This window comes from Phyllostomus hastatus, unplaced genomic scaffold, assembly GCF_019186645.2.
Source record: "Phyllostomus hastatus isolate PE091 unplaced genomic scaffold, TTU_PhHast_1.1 phas_contig_58, whole genome shotgun sequence".
NCBI classification, from domain to species: domain Eukaryota; kingdom Metazoa; phylum Chordata; class Mammalia; order Chiroptera; family Phyllostomidae; genus Phyllostomus; species Phyllostomus hastatus.
Window position 1 is genome coordinate 4,863,300 of NW_025333916.1, and position 24,786 is coordinate 4,888,085.

Consider the following 24,786-nt stretch of genomic DNA (forward strand, 5'->3'; position numbering starts at 1 on the left):
ATAAATGAAACTAAACTATCTTCCCCCATGCCCCCAGCTCCCTATGTATTTCAGGAAAATGTAAGAGTATGAAACCAAATTAAGATTTTGTAAAAGCCACTATAATATAATCTGCTTAACAGGAAAATTAGATTTCACCCCTCTCTTTCTACCCACTGCTTATTAATATAGATAAATAGGACAAAAGTTTCTCAATCATTGATAATTCAGTACTATGAGTGTATCTCTCTTAATGATTTATTATCACTGTTTCTCTCTAACACTGGGTGAATAATAGCCATTTATATTTGACAGAAATTTTTATCTGGTCCTTAAAAATTTTATCTTTAGTTCTTATCTGGAGTTTAATAACTCCAGAACAAATGCATTTTCCATAGTTATCTAGGGGAACCTCAACGTTTCAGCATAAACCTACATAGTGAATATTCTGGCATAGGAAAGGGTACATGGTGAGGAGCTAGGACACTGATGGGAAGTGCAAAGTGCTCCTGCTTAATGTAGGCTTTACTTGGTTTAAACCTCCTGCCAGTGTTTACTAAATTTGTTGATTAAAAAAAGTTACTTCTTAGAGGGTTGGGGAGATAGTTCCAAAGTTAGTTAATACTTACATGAAACAACTCTAGTCTACGGCCACGCCACCCTCAACGCGCCTGATCTTGTCTGATCTCGGAAACAACTCCCCAGTATTCTCCAAAAACCACGCTGTCCTAATGCTGTGGGGCAGGGGCTGTGTGCTAAGATGGGCCTCAGGAACGCCTGCAGAGCCAGGCCACGTCGCTGCAGCAGAGTAATAAACTCCACTCCCCATTTATCCAGCAAGAGCTACTTTATATGTAGTTCCTCTGGGTAGTTTTGAGCTACACCAAAATCAGAAGTACATGGAATCTTGATGAAACAAGCACAGATAAGAATAATTGTTCTTTTCACGTAGAAGACAGAAATGAAGGAGAACTTTCAAGACCCACTGGTTCAGGATGCCAAGCTGGTTGAGCTATTTAAAGATTACTATTAAAGCTGACATCATGAGTTTGTGTAAGTAAATGTGCTTTAATAAAGTGGCACCAAATAGAAAATTCTAAAACATTATACTAGACAACAGAAAATGTTTCATTTGAAGAGAAAAATAAAATTACCATTTTATTCTAACAAAACCTTTTTTTCTCACACACATATTATTTCTCAAAGTTAAAACTAATCATGCTTTTAAAACTAATGTTCTAATTGAGGTTCTGGAAAATAGTTAAAGCGCCACCAAACAAATGGCTTTAATGTATGTAACAGGAATTTCCACTCACCACTCCTCCAAAATATTTCCCTATGTAGAAGTCGTCAAGGCTGTGCAGCTCCAGGTAGGTAGCTCCTAGTTCTTTAGCAAGTTGGATCCCTTCAGTCGTGCTGACACAGCTCCCTCTGTCTGAGGTGCAGAGAGGGCATGTGCAAGGTAATTCTTCTGGGAAAATGAATGGGAGCAACAAAGAGCTTTGAATTTAAACAGAAAAAACCCATGTACATAGATGATCTGAACATTAAACAAGTTAAACGTTAAACTGTAAGAATAATAAATAGTATTTTACAAAACAGAAGAACTTAAAATAGGTGATTGAATATTTCCAAGGCTATTACAGCAACTGTGCCATGAGCCAGTAATGGCTGGCCCACTTCCTTTTAAACAACCTCCACATCCTCAGTATCAATACACATTGAACAGATTGGTTGCCCACAGACACCATGGAAAACAGTGGGTTGTTAAATCCGAAACATATTCACCAAGTTTAAATAGATTGTATACTTTTAGTTTAACAGAATCCTCAATTTGACCTGAATCTTCAAGAGAGTGAAATTGCCACCCTCTTTGTAGATTTCCTATAAAGTGCATTCTTATCAATCCAAACATTTCAATTATTAGACTCTAAAGCATTCAACTGCAAAGAACAAATTCAATCACTCTTTTTCTTCAAGACTGAAATATGAAAAACTGAAGGAATAAAAAGTATTTACTCAAAATGTGTATTGTTCCAAGATTCATGGTTATACTATGCACAGATCTGACTGGGAAGGTGCTAGATCAGGCTATATATAAGTACACTCCATAATAAGGCTCAAAATGTATGTTCAACTTGGTATTGGTTGGCTAGCTTCATTTTGTTTCATGCCAAAACATCAGATATGTCACTTTTCAAAGGCAGCCAAGGCAGAATGGGGTAAATCTATTTCTGCAAACGCATGCTGTTGTAGGTTGGCTTCCCTGGGAAGCAGACTGATGGAAATTGGTGTGCAGGAGGATTATGGGGGTGAGGAGTGACCTTGGAAACAGCTCTTCTCAGGAGTGGAGGAAGTGGGACTGCGCAGAGGGAAAATTTGAACTACAATAGAGTTGCAACAGGGAGCTCAGTTGATCCTACAGGGGGCTGTGGAGCTTACATGGCCCTTAGAATGGTTCCCTATTTGGAGGAAGGCAGCTGGACCTTTATATTCCTAAATCCACCAGAGATTAGAAGAGGACTGCCACGTGGAGGGGGCATAACCCTGGACAAGCAACTTCTATCAGCAGAAGGTAATGTCTGACAAGGGACTCAGCTATATGGCAGCAGGCACCAACAAGCCCAGTGACAGAGGGATTAGTAACAACAGTGGCCTTGAAAGGGAATCTGGGAAACTCCCCCGCAGCATGCACAACAGATTTTCCACCAATGAGTTGCATATAGATGGTGCACATATATGTGTATATATATATAGTGTGTGTATACCAAGGATATTTAGCACATGTTCATATTATGCATGTAGTTATGTGTGTGCAAATATGACTTAAATAATCTTAGCTTCTCTGAAAGCATTCTAGAGCTCAGAAACCATGTGTATACTCAAGTCCTCATTTCACAGAGGAGGAAACTGAGGCTCAGAGAAGTAAAGTGTCCTGTCCAAGTTTCCTTGTGTTCAAGATAGAGAAATAATAAAAAACTGATTTTTGACCACCTAATAAAGGGACATGAAAAATAAGCTAAAAATTTAGTTTGAGTAAAGAATTATAGATTTCAAATATATGGTGATTTAACAAGTTAAGCTTGAGTTCTCTAAATTATACCATAAATTCTACTCTGACTGTCTGCATTTACTTTTTCTAGAACATTTTAGGTTTGGAGCAGATAACGTTTTCATATAGAATTTAGCCTATTTTTAAATTGGTTTTTCGCATTCTTTACAAAGCCTTCATAAGCAGTGTCTTTGATTTCTGGAGACAGAGGGCTTCTTATGTCTACAAAGCTCTCCTTATGTTAGTGGAATGGGGTGGGCAGGCATTAAACTATATTTCTATTCAAAAATAAAGCAAAGTCAGCCCTGGCTGGCATAGCTCAGTGGATTGAGCGCGGGCTGAGAACCAAAGTGTCGCAGGTTGGATTCCCAGCCAGGGTACATGCCTGGGTTGCAGGCCATAACCCCCAGCAACTGCACATTGATGTTGCTCTCTCTCTCTCTATCTCCCTCCCTTCCCTCTCTAAAAATAAATAAATAAATAAAATCTTTTAAAAAATAAATAAAGCAAAGTAGTGTTTCAAGTGAAAAATTAAGTGAACATAATTTAAAATAATTTTTAACCAATAATTTTGATTTGAAGGAAATTTCATGTTCAGCCCAGCTGAGGGGTCTCCACTGAGAGCAGCCATAAGCACCTTGCTAACACACAAGCCTAGAAAGCTCCTCTTTATTGCTAATCCTTACAGAGCCTCTATGTCACAAAAGACATTTCTTTTTGTTCACACACACCAAAGGAAACTGTTTAGTCATTATGTGTTGGGTAAGACAATCAACCAAACATTTAGGATTAAAGAAATCTTCACTGAACATGTCATCAGGAACACTCAGAGGATCCAAATAACTTTAAACTGTGGTGCCTTCTTTAGGAGCTCACTCCTGTGAGCCAACTCTCAGGGTCAAAGAGACTTTGCAAATCAGAGTGCCATGCTTCTAGTTTCACATTGTAGGGTTTTTTCTTATATGTTGCCTTTATAGTTATCACTAAATGTGTATTATTTTACAGCAAATACAATGTACCGTTGGAATTCAAATGAATGGCAACTCTTTCAAAGCCGTGGCTTTGAGAACCTGTAGGGTGATTCTTACAATGTTGCCAACGCTGAAACTTTTGGAAATCCTTGTGAGAACACTAGCCTAGCAATGTACTAGGCTATATAAAAGCTTCAAAGAGAAAAGAAGACAGTATGACAATTTTTAGGAGCTGAAGGCAATGAATACACCCTGGGCATGGTTGGGAAAAAATTTCTACTTTAATGATAAATTCAATATTTAGTAAAAGCCAAAAATTTATTCAGAGCTAAGAATGATGAAGAAGATATATACAGTCTAGCTTGTCAAAACATGTGTAACAAAGGAAGGAGATGAGATTGATTGTGTTTGCTGAACTAATTCTAAAAAGAGATCAAGAGAGGAGATACCAGGAGTTTCATGTATTACAAGGGATTGGCGGGGGGCGGGGGGTGGGGCGGGGGGGAGGGAGGGGGGGAGTGGGGACAATAAATGTCCTTGAGTTGAATAGACAGGTTTAGCTTTGTAATTACTTTGTGATCAAATCTTAAATGGTAAATTAAGTTCATCTTGTCAGTGCAATTTGTTTTTTTCACTTAGATATATCATTCATAAAATCATTAAAGCATTCATCGAACAAATATTTATTAAACACCTACCACATCAACTACTAAAGATATAAGAACACACAAAGAAAAGAAGTTCATGGTCAATGGAACCAAGATAGACCTGACTGCCAACAATTATAACATAAGTACTAAAATAAAGGTATACAAAATCACCATGGGAATGGAAGAAAGTTAACTCTGCCTGGGGGATTATGGAAGACTGCATGGAAGAGGTAAAGATCTAAAAGATAAATATGAATTTGCTATGCAGGTATGATGGGAGTATGCAGAGAGGCACTCTGATCGGAAGATAGAGCACATGCAGAAGCCTGGATGTCAGGGAAAAGGAGAACCCATTCACTTCCAGTTTCAAGATGGCAGGCGAAGCCCACACTGCAATCTCTTCTCCCTCTTCTCCTGCTGACTCACAAAATGATGAAATACATGGAGTGGGATGAAAAGGGAGGGGGAAGAAGAGTGAGGGAGAAAGGAAGAAGAGACCCTCAGACCATCTGTGTGTGTGTGTGTGTGTATGGAGCAGAGCCATTGGATAGAGCCACATATATATGGACCTAGAAGCCATGACACCTAAAGTAATGAACACACCCACAGCCCAATTCTTGGTTTCTAAATATCATTACTCATTATAAGGAACCAGGGTTCCTTGAAGAAAGGACTGATTCCAGGACTGGGGCAGGCAAGGTCTAAGGTGAGCCTGGGACATCTTGTGCCAGAAAATAAGGAAGAACTCAAAAATCAATTGGAGTTAGCTTGAAGAGGCCCCCTCTAGGAAAATTTGGGGTAATCTGAGCACCAGAGAGAATAATGAGAAGAATACTTTATAAGATATTGAAAGAGCAAGGTCATGAATCATAATGATTCTAAAAGAAAGATGGAGCAGAAAGAAGGGAAAGCTGTGTTTACCGATGGATACCAACTAGTAAGTATAGAAGGAATGATTTAAAAATTGCTTTTGCAAAAAAAATCACTATTTTGCAAAAAAAAAATTGCAAACTGCAACCAGAGTTATCAGACCTAAAGGAATTGTGCAGTTAAATAATGAGCTTGGATTCTTTAAAAATGTCAATGCCACGAAAGACATCGTCTTCCCTTCCCACCCTACGTCCTGAAAGGCTGGGGAAATATTCTTGATTTAAAGAGAGTAGAGACACATGGCAACTAAATCCAATCTATAGTCCTTTATTTCATTGTGACCTTAAAAACAAAACAGCTTTGGAACAATTGGGAAAATGTGAGTATTTTAAATAACAGTATAATAGGTAACAGTTACATTTTGGGGGTGAGAGTTGCATTCCAGTTAGTAGAATAACTTTGTTCTTTGGTGATAGAGGCTTAAATAATTAGCCTGAAGAAATAATAACTGAAGAAATATCATAATGTTTCCAATTTACTCTCCAGTGGTTCAGAGGGAAAAAGTGTGTGTGTGTGTGTGTGCGTGCGCGTGCGCATGCATGCGTAATTTCTGGGGCTCATTGTTCTATTCTTATCAATTTTCTTAGGTTTAAAATGTTGCAAATAAAAGCTAGGGAAAAAGCAAAGAGTTTCTGAACAATTTGGTGCAATGAGTGTCATGGTCTGACTTGTATTCTGAGATGATTATTCTGTGAGGATGTGTTTCAGAAAGAGGTAAGGTAGGAACTGGAGACCAGAGGTCAATTTACCATGAAGCTTAAAAAGCTCCAGCCTCAGGCCTTGTTCCTGTGGTCCTTTGGTCCTTACCAAAGCCCTGGGAAGGACCTGAGCATTAGATTCTCCCACACGGTCATACGCTTTTGTGAAATTTTCAAAATAAGATATTTGAACTATGTTTAGTTAAGACCACTGTCTCTTTCCAATCCAGCCCATTTCACCTCATATCAGGCAGCTCTAGAGTGACCAGGAGCATCTGGAGGATCATGCTGAGAGGAATTTAGATTTAGGTTCAGGGAAGTATTATTTGTAGTCTGTAGTCACTTACTTGCACGGTTAAGTGTCCTGGTATAGGAGTGGCCTTCAGGAATGCTTTTGCCACCCACCAGGCTGACTTTTATTTGGTGTTATGGTACCGAGTGGCCAAGCTGAAGGACGAGCACAACACAAATTATAGGCCAGAACCAATGCAGACAGTGAGAAACATGCTGGGGAAAAACGGATTACCCTTTCCTTCTTTCTATAAAACATATGAAAAAGTGGTTGTCACATGAAGAGGTGATTAAAGACTCTGCAGCCCTCTAAAGTATAAGAAAAGTTAAAGAAGTGTCAAGGTGCTAAATAATAGAGGCATCTTTTAACAACCTGTGGTATTTGACAGCTATTTAGATTTATAATTTGTTGTGGTTTCTTTTCTCTTTCAATACAAACACTCACTTTTAATATAGATATATATCTGTGATTTTGTGGAGGTTATTTTCTTACAAAAAAAACTCTAAAATTGTACATTTCCGGTCCTACAAAATCTGGATTGCCTCTTTAGCAGATCAAAAAGAAGGTCACAGTGACAGATAATTAAATGACTATAATCTGAAATCCAATGAAGATGAAAAAACAATGAATTTGAGATCTATTTAAAATACAAAATCTAAAGACCTTCTTAGTCAACTGGATATAGGGAGCGGGAGAAACAGCTGGGTTGGATGATTCTAGTTTGGGTGAATGGATAGGTTTGGCATTATCCACCAAGATAGGGAATTCAGGAGAGAGAGGACGTCGTCTGTGGAGCTTTGGGCCATAAGAGAGACTGGAGCCACAGAAACAGACTGGGTAATCATCAGTGTCTACACAAAGCAAGGACAAGAGATGAGCGAGTTCATGGTCAAAGTAAAGAGCAAGAAGAGGTGAAGTCAAAGGATGGAACTCTGGGCAACAACTACAGGATGTGTTGGTGTGTGTGTTGGGGGGGTGGTGGTTGGGGAACAAGAAGACAGAACAATTAGGAAGGAAAGAATAGCCACATTCTTTTAAAGATTTTATTTATTTATTTTTAGAGAGGGGGGAAGGGAAGGAGAAAGGGAGAGAAACATCAGTGTGTGGTTGCCTAGCGCATGACCCCAACTGGGGTCCTGGCCTGCAACCAGGCATGTGCCCTGACTGGGAATTAGGAGGAAAAGGTGTGACTGAATAACTTCCAAGAGAGAATTATTGTTGGAACATATTAAATTTGGCAATAAACATATAAACGGGCAACCCTGAGAACAAACTCAGTGTAATCTTAAAAGTCAAAATCAGACTGAAGAATAAATGGGAAGTCAGGAAGTGAACTCAGGAAGTGTGGATGACACTTTTGAGATTCATGGCCAGCAATGTTAATATATCCGATGATGAAGGGACAACAGCTGGCATTTGAAACCACAGTCATGTTGGGTTTTTTATTAAAAACTGCATTAATCATTAATCAACTTAGCTCTATTAATAATTAATATGGTACCTGCCCTCTCATTATAAAAAAGGAAAATTATATACTTACCATTCTGTCTGGTCCCGATAGCAGCAATGATCACTGGAACTGAATTTGATGCCCTTTTTATCACTGGGATATAATTATCCTTGACTTCGTGGAATGAAATCTTGTCATTCACATTATATTTGATCACAATGATGTCGGCACCCCCAATTAGATTTCGAGAGGTGTACCAATCGCTGTCAAAAACATCCTAAACCAAAATACAAAGAATAATCTTTAGTCTGTCTTCAAATCAATCATGAAATAAACTGTAACACAGTAGTTTAAGTTTTTCCCTATATTTCAAACTTTTGGGATTCATAAAAAAATTTTATTTTACAAAATAACTACATAATTTTAAAAACAGTTGAAGTCTACCAACTCCTCTATTTTTTAAAACATTTTATTTATTGTTGCAGCTTAGACAGCCAGGTAGTGGTAGGTGACTGAGAGAACTCCCAACAGTCTACCAAAATAAGAAACCCCCTTCAATAACTGTATTTCAAAATACGCACTTTGTTTTAAAATTATGTCTTATTTTTATCAACTAATAATTTTAAAAGCATAACACTATGCATTAGATAGAAAAGCATCGTGTGAGTAAGGAAGCTTCAAAGGATTTTCTGTGACCCAGTTAGACACTGCAGAATGTTCAGTGTTTTCTGTAATGCACTGTAAATTCTGTGGAGTTCCGTATATTTTATCCATATTTTAAAAATTCATATATGCTTTTCATCTTCATGTGTCCTTTGCACAGCACTGCATACATGAAGTATGAACAGGCACATGCATGGTGGGGGATGCCTCTGTAAAAAGACACAGTATAAGGTGCTAACATGGTAAGGAATATAGTGGCAATTCATGTATTTTGCTTATACAAGTTTAAAAACTTAGGATAAATCCTTCTAGTTTTGAAATCTTTACTTTTGGGCTACAGTTATAATACTTATATTTAGAACTTGGACCAAAAATAATTCATTGTGGATGTGAGCCCTTAAAAATTTGTCCTTTAATATTTTAAAAATAATTTTTCAAAGTTTCTGTGCATAGTGGTATAAAGAAAGTATCTTTATGTGTCTTAATACCATTACTAAATATGCCTAAGTAGTTTTCTTCTCATATTCTAGTTAAGTATTAATCATTACTTCTGTTTTCATGTGGCCTTTAGTATGTATTTCTAGGATATAATAAAATTGGATTAGGGAAATAGACAGCTTTGTGGGCAAATCTGGTCCAATGTCTGTGTGTGTGCGTGTGTGTGTGTGAGAGAGAGAGAGAGAGAGAGAATATAAAGATTTATTGGAACACATACACACAAAGAAAGAAAATAGATAGCTTGATATGGCTAGGTGGTCCAAAATCTGTTGGACTATGAAAGTTTTCACTTTGAAATATGAGTCTAAAACAGAGTTAATAGTGTTGAATCAATTGATAAAGATCTGTGTCTGTGTGTCAGAGCTTTTATCCTATGATGGAAAATTGTGCAGAACTATTCACAGCAATGCCCTTTGGCAGAGAGCTGCTTCTCACTGGTACCTCCCCAGGCCCGGCAAAGCCTGTGTCAACTCCCTACGCCTTCCCAACCCACCCATTTCCTACAAGTACACTCAGAATAACAAGAATTACAGAATTTTTAGCTATGCATACCCTACTGAAAGTATGATGAATACAGCATTTTTAAAGGAAAATTAAAACAACAACAAGCCCACAACAACAAGCGCCCCCCCCAAAAAAAAATTCACCCAAACTATAGAAATATAAAGTGCAAAGTCTTGCACTTAGTAGAGGGTATAAGAGGGGGGAAAAGTGACGTAAGACACAAATCAAGAAAATGTGAAAGCTTCCCAGCAGAGCTCTGTGCTAATTTCCAAATCCCAAACCACAAACCCATTCAGTTCCAACTCTATCTGTTATAGTATGGAAGCTCAAAGTATGCAAGGATAACAAGGCAGAAGGGCATCAGAAGAATGGTATACAAAAACTAAACATAAGTGGGATCAATATTAAGTGGTCATTTAACTCTGAGAAAACAAATCAAAAGTAATTTGCTCTTTGCATTCCAAATAATTCAAAATTCCAATTACTAGAGAGGTGTATGGCGGTGATGGGTGGTGGGGCAAATATTTAAGAGAAAATGTCATAAAAAATACGTTTTGGCATCATTAAAACTATGGTACCGAGACTATAAAGACATAAATAATTTAATTTTAATTTCTATTTTATTTTAAATATAAATCAGAGTTTCAAACCTTGCATAAGAAAACTATGCAGGTATTACCTCACTGCTTCTTGTGGAATTATTTCTGGTAAACAGGAAAAAGTATAGAAATAAAATAGTAACTGCAACAAAAGGGGTGGGTTTGAGAGAAACATACTGAAAAATGAACTACATAAAATAAATTCGAAGCATATTTATTTTTAAAATGCCAAGTATATATGGCAAGGATCCAGACTAAGACTACAGATCTATAGAAGAAAACTAGAAAAGAGAAACACAGTTGTCCCATTCCAGGTTTAAGGAAACAACACATTTCTTCTCAAACTACGCCAAAGAGAAAATGCTCCACTGGTTTCTAGAAATCTGAAGGAAATAAAGTTTTCCCAGCCCTTGTAAGTCAGTTTCAGGATTTCCTTTAGGAGGTTATGCAACACAGGGCTTGAAGCCATATTTGGAGAATAAAGCTCATCTTTTAAAAACTAATCTGAATTTTTACAGCAAAACAATGATTTTATCCCACTTGATTGTGGGGCTACAAACACCATACTTACTAAGTACTAACAGTTCTGCAACACTGTACTTGTATTTGTTTCAATCTTGAATGATGCATGGGAAAACTATTGTATTTTGGCTTAGCATCAGTGATACCTGGCTTTACCAAAGTTGTAATAAATACTCTATTATTGTAGTAGCTACCACTTATTGCATGTCTACCACATGCCAGCTTCTATACTGAGATCTTTACATGGACTCTCTCCTTTACTCTTTGACATAGCTTTAGGAGGTATGGATTTTTATATTTACTTTATACACAGGAAAGGTAAGGCAGAGAGAGGACAAGTGACTTAGCAAGGAACACAGCCACCAAGTAGCAATGTGAGGATCTGAAATCAGGTCCTTTTGATATCAAAACCTGTGCAATCTGGTTTGCTCTGCTATATTTAATATTCTGATTCAGTACATGCCAAATATCAGCTGATGAGTACAATGAGTACAATCAACTTTAATATCTCTGATATGCTTTTAATATCAAGAGAAGAAAATCACCTTATAAAGAGTAACTCTACAAATGTATTCTACTATGTCTGTGGATCATAATGACCTAAAAACTATACCTGGTTACAAACTCAATGCCTTCTATAGGGCCAGAGTCTAACCAAACAAAGGTGACTAGCGTGATTAAACATAACAATCAGTAAATGGCAAAAATGCATACTACTGGGGCTTATTTAAGTCCATCTGGAAGATTCCACTTACTACAATTCATGGGATTACAAGTATTGCTGTTTGCTAAACTAACAACATAAGCAGGAAAGACTTAACATCTCAAAGAAAAAATGTAAAAGGTAACTCTAACACCCTAATTCAGCTTATTTTCTTTTCCCTCCATTTTATTTCCTGTATTTAGTCAACATTTGCTCAACTTCATGTAAAACCAGCAGGTTTTTAGACTGTATGGCCTTTCTTTCACAGTGCAATGACCACATTAAAAGAAGTGTTTTATTTGCTTGCATGGACTCCAGTCAATAAATTCTCTACCAATGTGTCTTATGATCAGCCTCACTGCTGTCATAACCAGGAGTTTAATAGCATCACTGTTATTGAAAAGGCCTGTTTTGTTTTCATTTATTTTAGCCTGTTAATATAAATTTCCCTTTAACCACACATTTATATGGGCAAGTGATCTTTTCTTTCCATAATAAGGAAATTTGCATAAGAAAATGCTATATGTAAATTCTATACATTTCTTTAGGAATGTATATTAGTTCCCTATAGCCTCTAATTCAGTTTTTAAGAAATGCTGTTTAAATGTAAAAATCTCACATAATGATAATTTGTATTTTCTTTTTCAGACACTAAACTGTCATCTTTTACAAAATGTAATATTTAGTAGCAACATAACTTAAATACCAGTAAAAAGTCAGACATTTTCATAGAAAGAACACATTTTAAAAATATGATGTTATTGTGCACTGAAAACATACGTGTCATGAGAAAATTTCTTTCTCCATTTACCAAACACTCAGGAATTATACTAGAATTTATCGACTTCATTACAATTCCTGTTAATTATTACAGAATTTAAAGCTTTTCAAAATTCCAAGCAGTATTAGTAATATCATTTGATTTATGAATTACTAAAAACAAATGGCCTGACATATCAAAGAGGGTCTGCATTATCACAATTAGAAACAATAAAAAATTTCAAAGGTAGGCAGTAATATAAATGAGTTTTTAAAAATTAATTCTCAGTCCCTGTCTCTCCTTCTCCTTTCCAGGGTCCTGTTTCTGAACTGCCCCAGTGAAATGTATTTTTGCCTGTGTTGAGTGTTCAGAGGACTTTATTTTTAGAACACTAGGTATTACACTATCACTGACAGGGTAGGCATAAAAAACATTGCTCTCTGCTGGTGAAACTTAGTAACCCTGTCCCTTGTGGCTGGCACATTCAACTGTCAGCGTCTACCAAGGGACAAGCCACAGTCCTAAAGTGTAAACGCTCCACTTTCCCACTGGGGCTTTCTGCCTTCTAAGAGTGCTCTTAGGGCTGCTCCCTGCCCGATGAAACAAAGGACAAAATGTATTCCCAAAAGGGTTCGCAAACTCCACCTGGGGGACCCGGACACTTCACTTTCATGAAGGAGGGAAAGAGGGGAGGTGGGGAAAAAATGAAAGAAAAGCTGCGTCAGTGTCATCCCAGAGCAGCTGCCGCGCCTTACCCAGACGGGGCAGTCGTGGACCACCAGCTTGACGTTTCCAAACGCGCTGGCCTGATACTCCGTGAACACGGGACGCGCGACGGTGCTGGTCGCGTTCAGCAACAAGCTGCTTTCGTCCCCGGAGACCAGCGGGCTTCTCCCCAGGTACATGCGGATGAGCCCCAACGGCCGACTGTCCTGGTGAAATGAGTCCCCTTCGTTCCCCAGCGCCACGATGTGAATGGACCTACGGGACGGAGAGGGGCAGAGGGGGCGAGGCGCGTGGTCAGCGCGAGCGGGGCGAGGCGCGTGGTCAGCGCGAGCGGGGCTCCGCCAGAACGGGAAGCGCGGGCAGCCACGCAACGAGGACCGGCGCGAGCCCCTGGCCCTGGGGCGCAGGCACCACCGGCGCGGGGCAGAGACAATAGCAGGACCGCGACGCGCACGTACATGATCTCGAATCCAAGGGCAGGGCGGCGACTCCGAAAAACGAAGCTCCCCACGGCCTCTCCGGCCGGTCCGCGGCGTATTTACCCGCAATCAGCTCATCCCCTGTGCCGCGACCCGCTCGAGTGCCTCCACCTCGGCGCGGCCGACGCAGAGCGGGCCCCCGCCGGGCAGCGAGCAGGGGGCCGGGGCGCGCGCGTCCGGCGCAGAGCGCGGGGCCAGCCAGTCAGGAAGTGCCCGGGAACATCCCGGCGGCTGCCCGGTCCCCGCCTCCCTGCTGCCGCCGCGAGTCGTGGGCTCCCGGGCGCCGCAGCCCCGCTCCGCCTCGCTCCCGCGGCCGGCCAGCTGTCGGCTTCAGCAGCTGCTCCTCCTCCTGGCCGAAGGGGGTTAGGAGAAATGCTGGGCCTCCGCCCCCTCGGTGGCCGGGCGGGCGCAGCACGTGCCGGCCCCGGGGTCGGGCAGCCGCAGGGGACGCGCGGCCGGCGGAGGCCCGGGAGCCCGGGTGGCGGTGGATACAAAAGAGCGGCCCAGGCGGGACGCCGCGGAATATAAATGAATAAATACAGCGCCCCAGCCGAAGAGCTCCCGATCGCCGATCCGCCTGCAGCAAGTTTGTTCAACTGGAAAGGCTGTAACAAGAGCCAGGGAAAGGGGGGTGGGGCGGTGAGGCCCCCGCGCCCTCAAGACTGGAAAAAAGAGGTTAGTGAAGCTAGGGATTCGAGCCCGTTGGCCTCTCCAGCAGCCCCTGCTCGTCGTTGACCGAAGTGTTTGACCACGTCTGTCGCTTTGTCATTTGTCAACACGCGCTACAGCTGTTTTCTAAAATCACGCTTGTGAGGCGGGCGGAAAAAAGGCAACATTCATGCTGGTGCAGAAAGGGCTCTTTGTTCACACACCAATTTGCTAATACAGCTCTGGAGGGATTATTTACAATTTCAAGCTATATTTGGCATATATTACTAAAAACTGCAGGATTTTAAGTGCTGGGGTTTTTACTGCGATGTGTGAGGTGTTTAACGCGTTTACAAGTAAATGCTAGTTTACTTTGAGATTTTTAAAAAATACGCATTATGGCTACGTATTTTCATAATAGCCCCTCAGACCAACTGCAAAAATAAAGTTCATGCTCACGCAAAGATACTTTAGATCCCATCAAGGTTATAAATGTCTCTATAGGGCCTCAAACTAACTCAGTGGAAATGAACACTGGAACCTACTAATATCAAAAAGGGCCAGAGGTTACTCTGGGCTCAGCTTCTGTATAAACATGAGAATTCTTACAAGTGCTCTGTGGAAAGAGTTCTTGTTTATCCCTTTATTCATTTATTTTGCCCTACTTTAAAATTTTGCTGCTGCTTTCCTCAGCAGAGCTATTTTGAGGGTATGAAACAGGAGGTACTGAGGGCAGTGAAAAGACTGGGGTAAGAGAGGCCTTTGGAATGCGAACAGCTTTTTATTACGGGCCCTTGTTGCTCAGATGAAAATTGTGTAATAGTTTTTTATGCTCAAATAGGGTATGATAGGAGGCACTTTTTGTGAAATCATTCTGTGTAAAAAAAAAAACAAACTACTTTCCCTTTGTACTCAGTATAATTTATCTTTTAGTCTCCAGAACCTAAGCCGTCCTGAAATATTTGAGTACAGGATTACCCTTTCTTTTGGGTCAATAGAAAATATATGTTCTCGTAGTCCTCCCCAGTGACCACAGGTCAAAATCAAAGACACATAATGGATGAATAGATAAATAAAATGTATATACATACAATGAAATATTATTCAGTCTCAAAAAAAGAAGGAAATCCTATCATATGTTACAACATGAATGGAGCTTTAAATCATTTTACTAAGTGAAAGTAGCCAGTCACAAAATACCAAATGCTAAATTTTTCCACTTATATGAGGTAGCTAAGGTAGGCAAACTCTTAGAAACAGAAAGTAGAATGGTGGTCACCAAGGGCTGGAGAGAGGGGGAAATGGGGAGTTCAATGAGTATCGTTTTCAGTTTTGCAAGATGAAAAAACTCTAGAGATCTGTCCCAAACAAGGGGCATATAGTTAACATTACTGCAATGTACAGTTAAAAAATGGTGCACGTGGTAAATTTTATGTGTTTTATCTCCACACCAGAGAGCGAGCAAGAGAGACTGACAGACTGACTAGGAAGTGGCAAAAATGGAGGCAGGATGCATTTTTTTCCCTCAATTATTGAGTGAGCCAGACCTGTGCTGACAAGGCATGGGAGATACTAAGATACATAAGACTCAGTCCTTAACCCTTGAGAAACTAAGTCTACTAATGTCACTATTTTGTGAATATTAATATGTCTGATCCTTTTGAAAACATACTGGCTCCTTAAATACTTACAGTACAGGCTAATGATCTAGTAATAGAGGTAGGTGCAACCTACAACAATAAGGTCCAGTGAACATTAAAGAGAGATCTGTGTGCCTTCTGTGTCATTAGAGAGAAGTTCATAGAGAAAGTAAGCATCATTTTAGGTCTTAATAGATGAAAAGGAGCTTGCTAGATTTGGAGGAAGAGGAGGTTGAAAGGGAAGTAGTACTGGAAAGAATAGACAGACATGCAAATCACATGCAAAGGTGTAGAGACATGGAACATTATGGCTTGTTCTGGGAACAAGAGCTGAAATTAGTGCAGGCAAGCAGATTCCTTTATTACAGCAGGTTGAAAAGAGAGTGATAGAGACTTTCCAAGAGATTTCCAAAGGCAGACCTAGTGATATTCGTGTTATACATTGGGAACCCCTATACCAAGCTCTGTTTATGTGATGAAGCCTGGGTAGATGCTGACCAAAACTGGTTTCTCTTCCAGGACCCATAGCTAAACCATATGTACCAAAGTGTTTGCACAAAGGTAGGGCCATATGATTAATTCCTATCAGGGGAATATAATCCCTGCAGTTAAGAGAAGGCATGCTTTCTCTATTCTCTTTTATCTTTCCATCTACCAACTGGATGAAACCAGGCCAGCCTTGACACAATGTGCTTGAATGTGTTGGTCCACAGTTTAGAAGAAGCTTGGGTCCCTAAATGAGTAGGTACAGCATGGTTTCCTCATAGCATGCCTTGCCCTGTGATATGAATGAGAAAACAGATCTTTATTGAGTTAAGCCAGACATTTTGGGGTCAGTTTTTACAGCAGTTAGTGTTTATTATCTTGTTAATACAGTATCACAGATGGTCCATTTCCTGATACCTTAATGATTTTTTTCATAATTACCTTAAGGCATTTTTATAATTATTTCCTTTTTATTTACAGTTTTTATTTGATTTATACATTTGCAGTTTCCTTCATTAGTAGCATTACTATTTTTTAACCAGGGTGTAACAAATTGGATTATCATGTGTTCTCCAACCTCAAGGTCACTGGGGAACACACAAGGAAGGGCCTCTGGCCCAGACAACAGTTTTTGTATTTTCTTGGCTGAAGGGCCATCACTTTATATTCATTTTTAATGTTCTTATCCTCAGATGAAATGTAGCCACATTTGAGTGTAAGGCACATGGGCAGTAACTCAGTGAGCTATTACTGGTCCCCATATTGTGAATATTAGTGTGCCAGCCCTTAAAAACATGCTGGTCCTTAATGACTAAAGAGGAAGCAAGTATCAGTAAGGGCAGGTCTGAGAAGCTGGGCCTGGCATAAGATTTTTCCAACTGTGTTTCAAGGAAACTAGGTTTCCACAGAGAATCTTCGAGTCCGCCTGAAGAGGTGATGGAGAAAATGCCTACTGGAGAGGGCTGAGCCCCTACTTCTCCCATCTCAGAGTCAATCAGAGCAGTCTTGTTGCCATCTGTTTTTTAAATGTTAGAGTTTCATGTTCACTTTTGTTAAAAGAGGGCTTTCTAACATTGTTTTAAGACTACGTATCTAGAGCAAGGGCCTCCAAAATGGTGTGCAGGAAATAACCCCTGAAATTCCACAATTAGGCATTTGAACTTCTATTTAAAATCATATTTTTTTTTTTACCAAAAGGAAGGAAAGAAAGTAAGCTTTACTAATGTTTAACATGAGGATTGGCACTGGCACCCCTACTTGGTCAGCAGGAAGGCAAGCACCTGGTGTTCTTGGGAGTGGGTGGGAGCACAGTGCAGGGCTGGGGAGGAGAGGACTCTCCCCTTAGTTCACTTTGAACATACTGCCGCATATTGCAGTTTTCACATCTAAGTGGATTTATGAATGGCATTTAAGTAAACTAACTGTTTCAGCGTGGACCAGTGGCGACAGTGTTAATAATGTGATAATAGGCAACAGACAGTTGGCTAAGCTGACATTTCTGACACCCTTTGGGAGCCACATTGGAAGGTGAAAAACTAATCACCGGTTGATAAGTTGGCCATAATAGTTGAAATTATAAAGAACACTGGTTTAAGTATGAATTTACATCTACTGTTGCTTATGTTGACTTCACTCTGTGTATTATAGTTGATAACAGTATTCTGAACTGATCACAATTAGCCAACCATTTAAAAACTAGACATCCAAACATGAAGATAAAAGTCAACAATATTTCCAGGATATTAAAGTACTATTCAAGCTGATACTTTAAAGAAAACTCACCAATTATAAATGCTAAAAAGCTTCTGAACTTTCTTTTAAAAATGAAAGTCAAAAAGCAACATACAATTGAGAAAATAGTTTGTTTCCTGCTAAGATAAAAATGGCTGAAATATACATGGAACACAAATGGAAAGAAACAACTGCATTCTTTTGACAGTGAATACCTTGAGAATATGCTTATAAAATATTGCTCAAGACCTGAAGATACATGTATTGGAATAAGATACACAGTGTGGAAGCTTATGATAAGGTTAAACTGAAAGCACAGATGTTTTTAATATGTCTCATGCTATTGTATTTAGTAGATTCTGTTTCAGTGTGCTTTTTACTAGATTGTGTTTCAATAATAAAATTCATTTTAAAAGGCAATTTTGGTAGTAAATATTCTTTATTACATCTTTTAATGACATTTTAAACAATAATTAACTTTTAAAAAAATAAAAACTCTTGTATGCAAAACTTGTGTAACCAGTGGTGGATTAGTTGTTTAGACTAAAAAATATTTTTTTTTTTTTGCATATAGGAAGGAGTCCAAGCTAAGGTTACAGTGACAGCAACCACATTAAATTCACAGTACATGTCACGGGCAGTTATTCCAGCAAAGAAGCTGAAGCCAGAACACAAACATTATAGGATGTTATCAATGTGATTAACTTTGTGAAAACAAGATTTGTATTGCAGGATTTTTTTTAACATTTCTTTATTGTGAAATATCATACACATAAGGAAAAGTGCTTAATACCTATGCATGTGACTTAATATAATTATAAAATAAACTTTTCTAAATGTCTCCCAGGTCAGAAAAATAGCATTATCAACACCCATGCAAAGATGCACACACACACACCCCTGGTTGCCCTTCCTCAGTTACCGTTGTCTTCCTCAGAGAGATAATCTCGAGTCTGACTTTGTGACAATTATTTATTTTTTCTTACAGTTTTACTACCTATATATGTATTCCTAAACTAGTATTTTGGCCTTCTCTTTGAACTTTATATAAAAGGCATAACAATGTATGTACTCTTTTGTGTCTTGGTTCTTATGCTTATCATCATTTGTAAGATTTATCCATGTGGATGTAGCTGTGATTAGTTTCTTCCATTTCTTTTTGTTGCTGAATAGCATTCAGTGTGACCATTCATTTATCCATTTTGTTGTAGATGCACATGTGGGTTATTTCTAGTTTTTGCATATTACAAATAAACCTGCTAGGACTACTCTTGTTTTAAAATATAGTTTCTTGGTGGGTATGCTGTCACAGGGTATTACAGGGTAATAGCAGGGTATTACCTGCTATTACTTTGGTAAATAATACCCAACTGATTACAAAAGTGATTTTAATGATTATACTTATAATAGCAGGGCACAATAAATCTACCCATAGTCCTTTACATACTTAAATATACTCACTATATGCTAGATATTATATTGATATGACCATATTTTTCCATGTATAATGTACACTTGCCCAAATTTTTGAGGAAAAAATAAGGATGTGCATTATACATGGGTAGTACTAATTCCATATCTATGTAAATGTTTTTAATTCTTTTATTTACACTTGTGCATTAAAAGTGTTACTCTAGAAAGCTATAACAGTATTTATATGCAAAATAATACCCTAGAATATGAAAATCAGTTTTGTTTTTAAATATAAATAAATAAAAAATTGAATTTAAAAATTAAAGTGAAAGATTTTTTTCCTGAAAGTTTGGACCAAAAACGTGGGTGCACATTATATTCGGGGGCACACTGTACATGGCAAAATATGGTAAGTACTTTATGATTATTGGCTTATTTAATTCTCATAATGACCCTATTGAATATGCTCTGTTGCTACCCTAATTTACAGGAGAGAACGTTGAGGCATAAGGGTGCTAAGGACTTGCCCACAGCTACACCAGTAGTGAGTAGAGAAGGAGCTGGGACTCCAGCTTAGACAACCGGATCAAGGGGCTTCCTTACCCGCTGTCCTGTGCTGATATTTAATAATATCTCCTTTATTATGTAATTTTTTGTGATTGAAAATAATGTACCTAGCCTATAAAAACTTATATCTTACAGGATTTTTTAACCAACCTAAACATTTTCCAAGTACAATCCTATGGATTTTGAAGCCACTTGTTAAAAATATAAAAATGTACACCACCTTCTAATTACTTAGCTGGAGCAAATGAGTAACAGTAGGCAGGATGGAAATGTATTCATCAGATTTCAACCAAAATCTTTGTATAATGAGTGATGGGACTGAAAAATATTAGTAACCCAGCTAATGAAGCAGTTTTTCCATTTAAATCCACACATCTCTGTGAGTTCTTCTCAGAGAGCCTTTAAGTAAACTGAACATAAAAGCAGACACCTGCACTGCTGTCTCACAAAATGTTAAATCAAGGTTTTGAAAATTTGAAGAGTATTCAGTTGTTTACCCCTAAAAGCTTTGTTAAAAGTAACATTTTGGAGAAAAATGTGTTTTATATTATTAATACATTTTAAAATGTTTAAAACTATGATTATTTCATCTTTATTGAAAATTTTCTATTTTAGTGCATTTTGTTGTAATATATTGACATTAATATATGCATGTAATTTATAAAGATATTGAGGATATACTCAAAATTCTTTCTGATAGGGTGTTTAATCAAAAGCGTTTGCAGTGGGCTGCGAACCAAAGCATCACAGGTTTGATTCCCAGTCAGACCACATGCCTGGGTTGCAGGCCGGGTCCCCAGTGGGGACCACATGAGAGGCAACCACACATTGACGTTTCTCCCTCTCTCTCCCTCCCTTCCCCTCTCTAAAAAATAAGTAAATAACATCTTTAAAAAAAGTGTTTGCAGATCACTTTGTAAGTTATATAAATGTCTAATTACTTTGCAGTACACCTGAAACTAATGTAATATTGAACATCAGCTGGAATTGAAAAATAAAAATTTTTAAAAATGGTTTCCAGACTTGCCAGTCTGATGCTTAGGACTGTGTTCTAGAGGGCAAGCCTAGAAGGCCACTGGTGGAGTCCACAGCCACTAGGAAGCAGAACAGGGACTCTGGGCCAGCGGCTGGGGGTGAGGGTGGCTGTGAGAAAGGAAGTGGGAGGGGATTGGAGGAGGCAGCACAGATAGGCAGCAGGCCTACTTGTCTAGAAATCAGCCTGGTGAAAGTGTATTTGTATTGTATTACTAATCAAATGAGTGATAAAGTTTGCAAATTTACACAAAAAATCACAAAGTTCAAGATTAGACTTTTTTTCTTTTTACAAGAGCTTACACATACTTCTTATAGAGTAACCTAAGCGAAGTCACGTACCAGGGTTGGTAACCATAGTTAGTCATAAGAAAAGTTGACTTGACTTGTTTTATTATCTGGGTAATTTTTCTCAAAGAAATAGCCAACAGTTTTCTTCTAATTGTGGATTTCTTCTAAATTGCAAGGCTGCAATATCCTCACTTCTCTTCAGAGAAGCTGAAGTGGAAATCCAGAGTTATTTATGTGCAACAACTACTGTAAGCTCTTTCAGAAAAAGGTCTAAAATGCTTATTTTATTGCATTTATGTTACCCACCCACCTCCATCATTGTGTCCAATTGTATTTTTAAAACAACTGTTCTGTTTTTCAGTTAAAATGTTACTGTAAAAATACCAGTACAGGTATGTTTCTTTGAACTAGGACTGTCTGTTTCCACCAGCATTTTTCAAAGTATTGAATTTCAAAGAAATCTAGTGGTTTGGCCTTTTACATGCCTGCTGTGTTATTTAGCCCTTGAAAAATACATATATGAGTATCTAATCGAGCACTATTGACTATGTCATTTATTCATGCAGAATACTTTGTGAAGTTTTCCATTTGTAGCCATACAGAAATATAGGATGATTTGAGTGCTATAATACTTTGCTGAGAGACATTCTTTTTGAAGAACTCAAATACATTAAAAAATAGATTCATTTTAACATTACTATAATCTGGCTCTAGTTTTAACTTTACTAAAAGTTGTGCTCTTTGGTAAATTTCTCTGAAGTCTCCTCCATCATCCTTTGTACCCTTTAACTTACTGGGTTTGTTCATGCTTCTTTGCTATGGTCATCAATTGAACATTGGCCCACCTGGGGCATCTCACAAGCATGCTTCGAAATGTGTTCTTCCATTCAACAGCTGTCACATGCCACTGAGCCTGGCTTCTGCCCTCACACAGTACTTCTGATCCTGATTTTTCTATACCTGCTTTTTGCTTTATACTTCCAAGTCTATTATCCTGTGTGCAGGTGAAAACTCTATTTCACAGTGAACAGCAACTAAATTTTCTTGCAGATTGTTTTTTTCCAAGGAAAGTCCAAGTGATAGCATTCACTATGAAGTTGGCAGCTTGTATTCTTGGTGAATAGTCCTCCTGGCATTCTAACAAATCACCTAGCTGAGGAATTTATGTTTTTTGGCTTATCGGAAGGACATTTTTTTCTCTTCTTTTTTTCCTACTTCTCACTTTCTCCAGAGATTCCCTTGGGCATGTTCTTACCGTTGCTGATCTCCACGTTCCTCTTTAGAATCCATTCTATTTTTAAAATCTTAATCTGGGACTTGAGTATCTTTTTTGATTGATATTCTCTCCTCTTACCTTCAAATTAAAGCACCTGGACTTGTGTAATCATTATCATCTCTTTAGCTACACCACCAGTTTCTTTTCGCATGACAGCAAGATCCAAACCCCTTTCTCAGCCAATAAGTGCCCCTCCCTTACAGGGCTAATACAGTTTCCACTAGTGAGGAGGCTTGTGCCCTCTGCTTCCCCAGATGTTCTTGTGTTACAGACTCCTTCCAGTGTTAGGACAGGGTCGTACAAAGGCAGTTCAACCCACACTAAAAGGCATTCATAATTTTCTCAGTGAAGTGATAAGGGAAAGCAAAGCAAAGCAAAGATGCCTCTGGACTAATTCCAGAAGTGAGCAGAGCTTCTCAAACTTTCCTCTGAAATATCCCCCCCAAACAAACCTCCCAACATTCCTGTCCCTAACCTCCCACCTAGGATTTCTTTTTTTTTTTCTTTTTTTTTTTAAGCCATAAGTTGCCCACAACAAGCCCAGGAATTTTTTTTTTTAAGCCATAGTATACCTTTGTTGATTTAGTATAAAGGTAAGAATTAAATTACTTGACAACAGGTAAAATTAAAGGATGGGTCTTGTTTATACTGTGATTTTTCTTTCACAAATCTTGGTTTACCACTATGGAAATCAGTAAATCTTAAAGAGAATTTATGAAATTCTGATGGTTAGAAAACTCTTAAAGGGAAACCTGGCAAGAAATGACACTTTGTAGAACAGGTTAGTTATAAACTATCTTTTTGTAAGTGAACAGAAACAAAAGCATAATCAGGAATTATCATTGGAATGTTTGTCATGTTGGAAAAAAATTTTTTTTTTCTGGTCATTATGTCTACCTCTTTAGAGTTGTGAGAATAGTCTGTGATTTCTACAAACAAAAAGAACGAGACACTCTGAAATATGCAACCCTGTGTGACAAGAAGCAATGAAGTAGAATACAAACAAAAGAGACAAGAAGACAGAATTTACGTTGCCTTGTTTTGTTTTGCTACAAGCACATGAGAACTCACTAGCTGCAGCCTTAAAATGGAAGTGTTTCTAGGTTGCTACCCACGAACAGTCACAAACCACACACTCTCAGTAACTCCCCATGCTAGACTCTGGAATTAGGCAGCACTCTCAGCCAGCGTATTTTATTAACTCACTATGATTTCTAATAAATTACTCAGTCTTCTTGCATTAACTATGATTACAACAATATTTTGATAACAACTGCATCATGGTCTCAAAGATTTTTATTGCAGGAGGTCAAATTGATTTAAATAGAGTCACTGTTCTAAACAACCAAGCAAGAAATGTCCTAGGGAGAGGCCAGCTGGGCTGCTTAGGCTGGCCTCAGGATGACATTGCCTCAGTTAAGTCACATTTTCCAGGGCTCATTTCTTGGTTTTGGAAGTCTAGAAACTTTGTTTTGTCAGGGTGCCCAGAGTCAATCATACTCGAGGGAAAAGGCTTGTGCTAGCCCAATGCACAAGAGGCCAGTGCACAGACTAGAATACTAATTTGCTCACTTATAATGAGAAAGGGAACTATCAGAGGGCCTAAACGTGTATGATACATGGCCAACACCTTCTTTTCTCTGTAGGAAAGTCTACATAGGAAGCCCATTATTATCTCTTCAGTTTAAGAAATGTTTATTAAGCACCTAAGATACAGGTCATTTTTTAAAAGATTTTATTTATTTATTTTTAGAGAAAGGAGAAGAAAGGAAGAAAGAAAAGGAGAGAAACATCAATGTAAGAGAGAAGCATTTGTCAGTTACTTCACACCGGTCAGGGCAGGTTCAGGTTATTTTGATCCCAAGGATGTTTTGCATATATAAACACTTTAATTAGAGTTATGGGAACACCAAATTATCATAAAAACATTACTTTCCAAAGCAAACTACATTAAGCCAATTTATGCTTTGATCAATTTTCTAAGGTATTCTCTTCTGATTGGCAGATTCAGCCTTTTAGGAGAGAATATTATCTATCTGTGTGATGGAATTATCCATGAGGATCACCCCATGGCCACATCCAATACAAAGCCACCTTCTAAATATGGTTCTTAACCCAGAACTTTGAAGGAATATGATAACCCACTGAACATGTAGGGAAATAATTATGTATAATGAACATGTGGTTGTTACCACGAGATTCTCATGTCAGAAAGTGACCTAAAAA

General features: G+C 38.5%; 1 protein-coding gene across 2 annotated transcripts in view; it reads right to left on the minus strand.

The window, feature by feature from the left end:
- The window catches only part of RHOBTB3 (Rho related BTB domain containing 3), a 51,455-nt gene extending 36,750 nt beyond the window's left edge, over positions 1-14,705 (minus strand). The window contains exons 1-4 of one of the 2 annotated variants that reach the window (XM_045847850.1): positions 13,456-14,705; positions 13,027-13,252; positions 8,113-8,299; positions 1,296-1,447 (exon numbers count right to left, since the gene is read on the minus strand). In XM_045847850.1, the coding sequence (XP_045703806.1) occupies positions 1,296-1,447; positions 8,113-8,299; positions 13,027-13,252; positions 13,456-13,457 (567 nt within the window). In that variant the 5' untranslated portion in view covers positions 13,458-14,705. Of the gene's footprint in view, positions 1-1,295; positions 1,451-8,112; positions 8,300-13,026; positions 13,253-13,455 lie in introns of both variants that reach the window. The other variant, XM_045847849.1, reaches the window with a different exon arrangement.
- Positions 14,706-24,786: the final 10,081 nt, after the last annotated feature.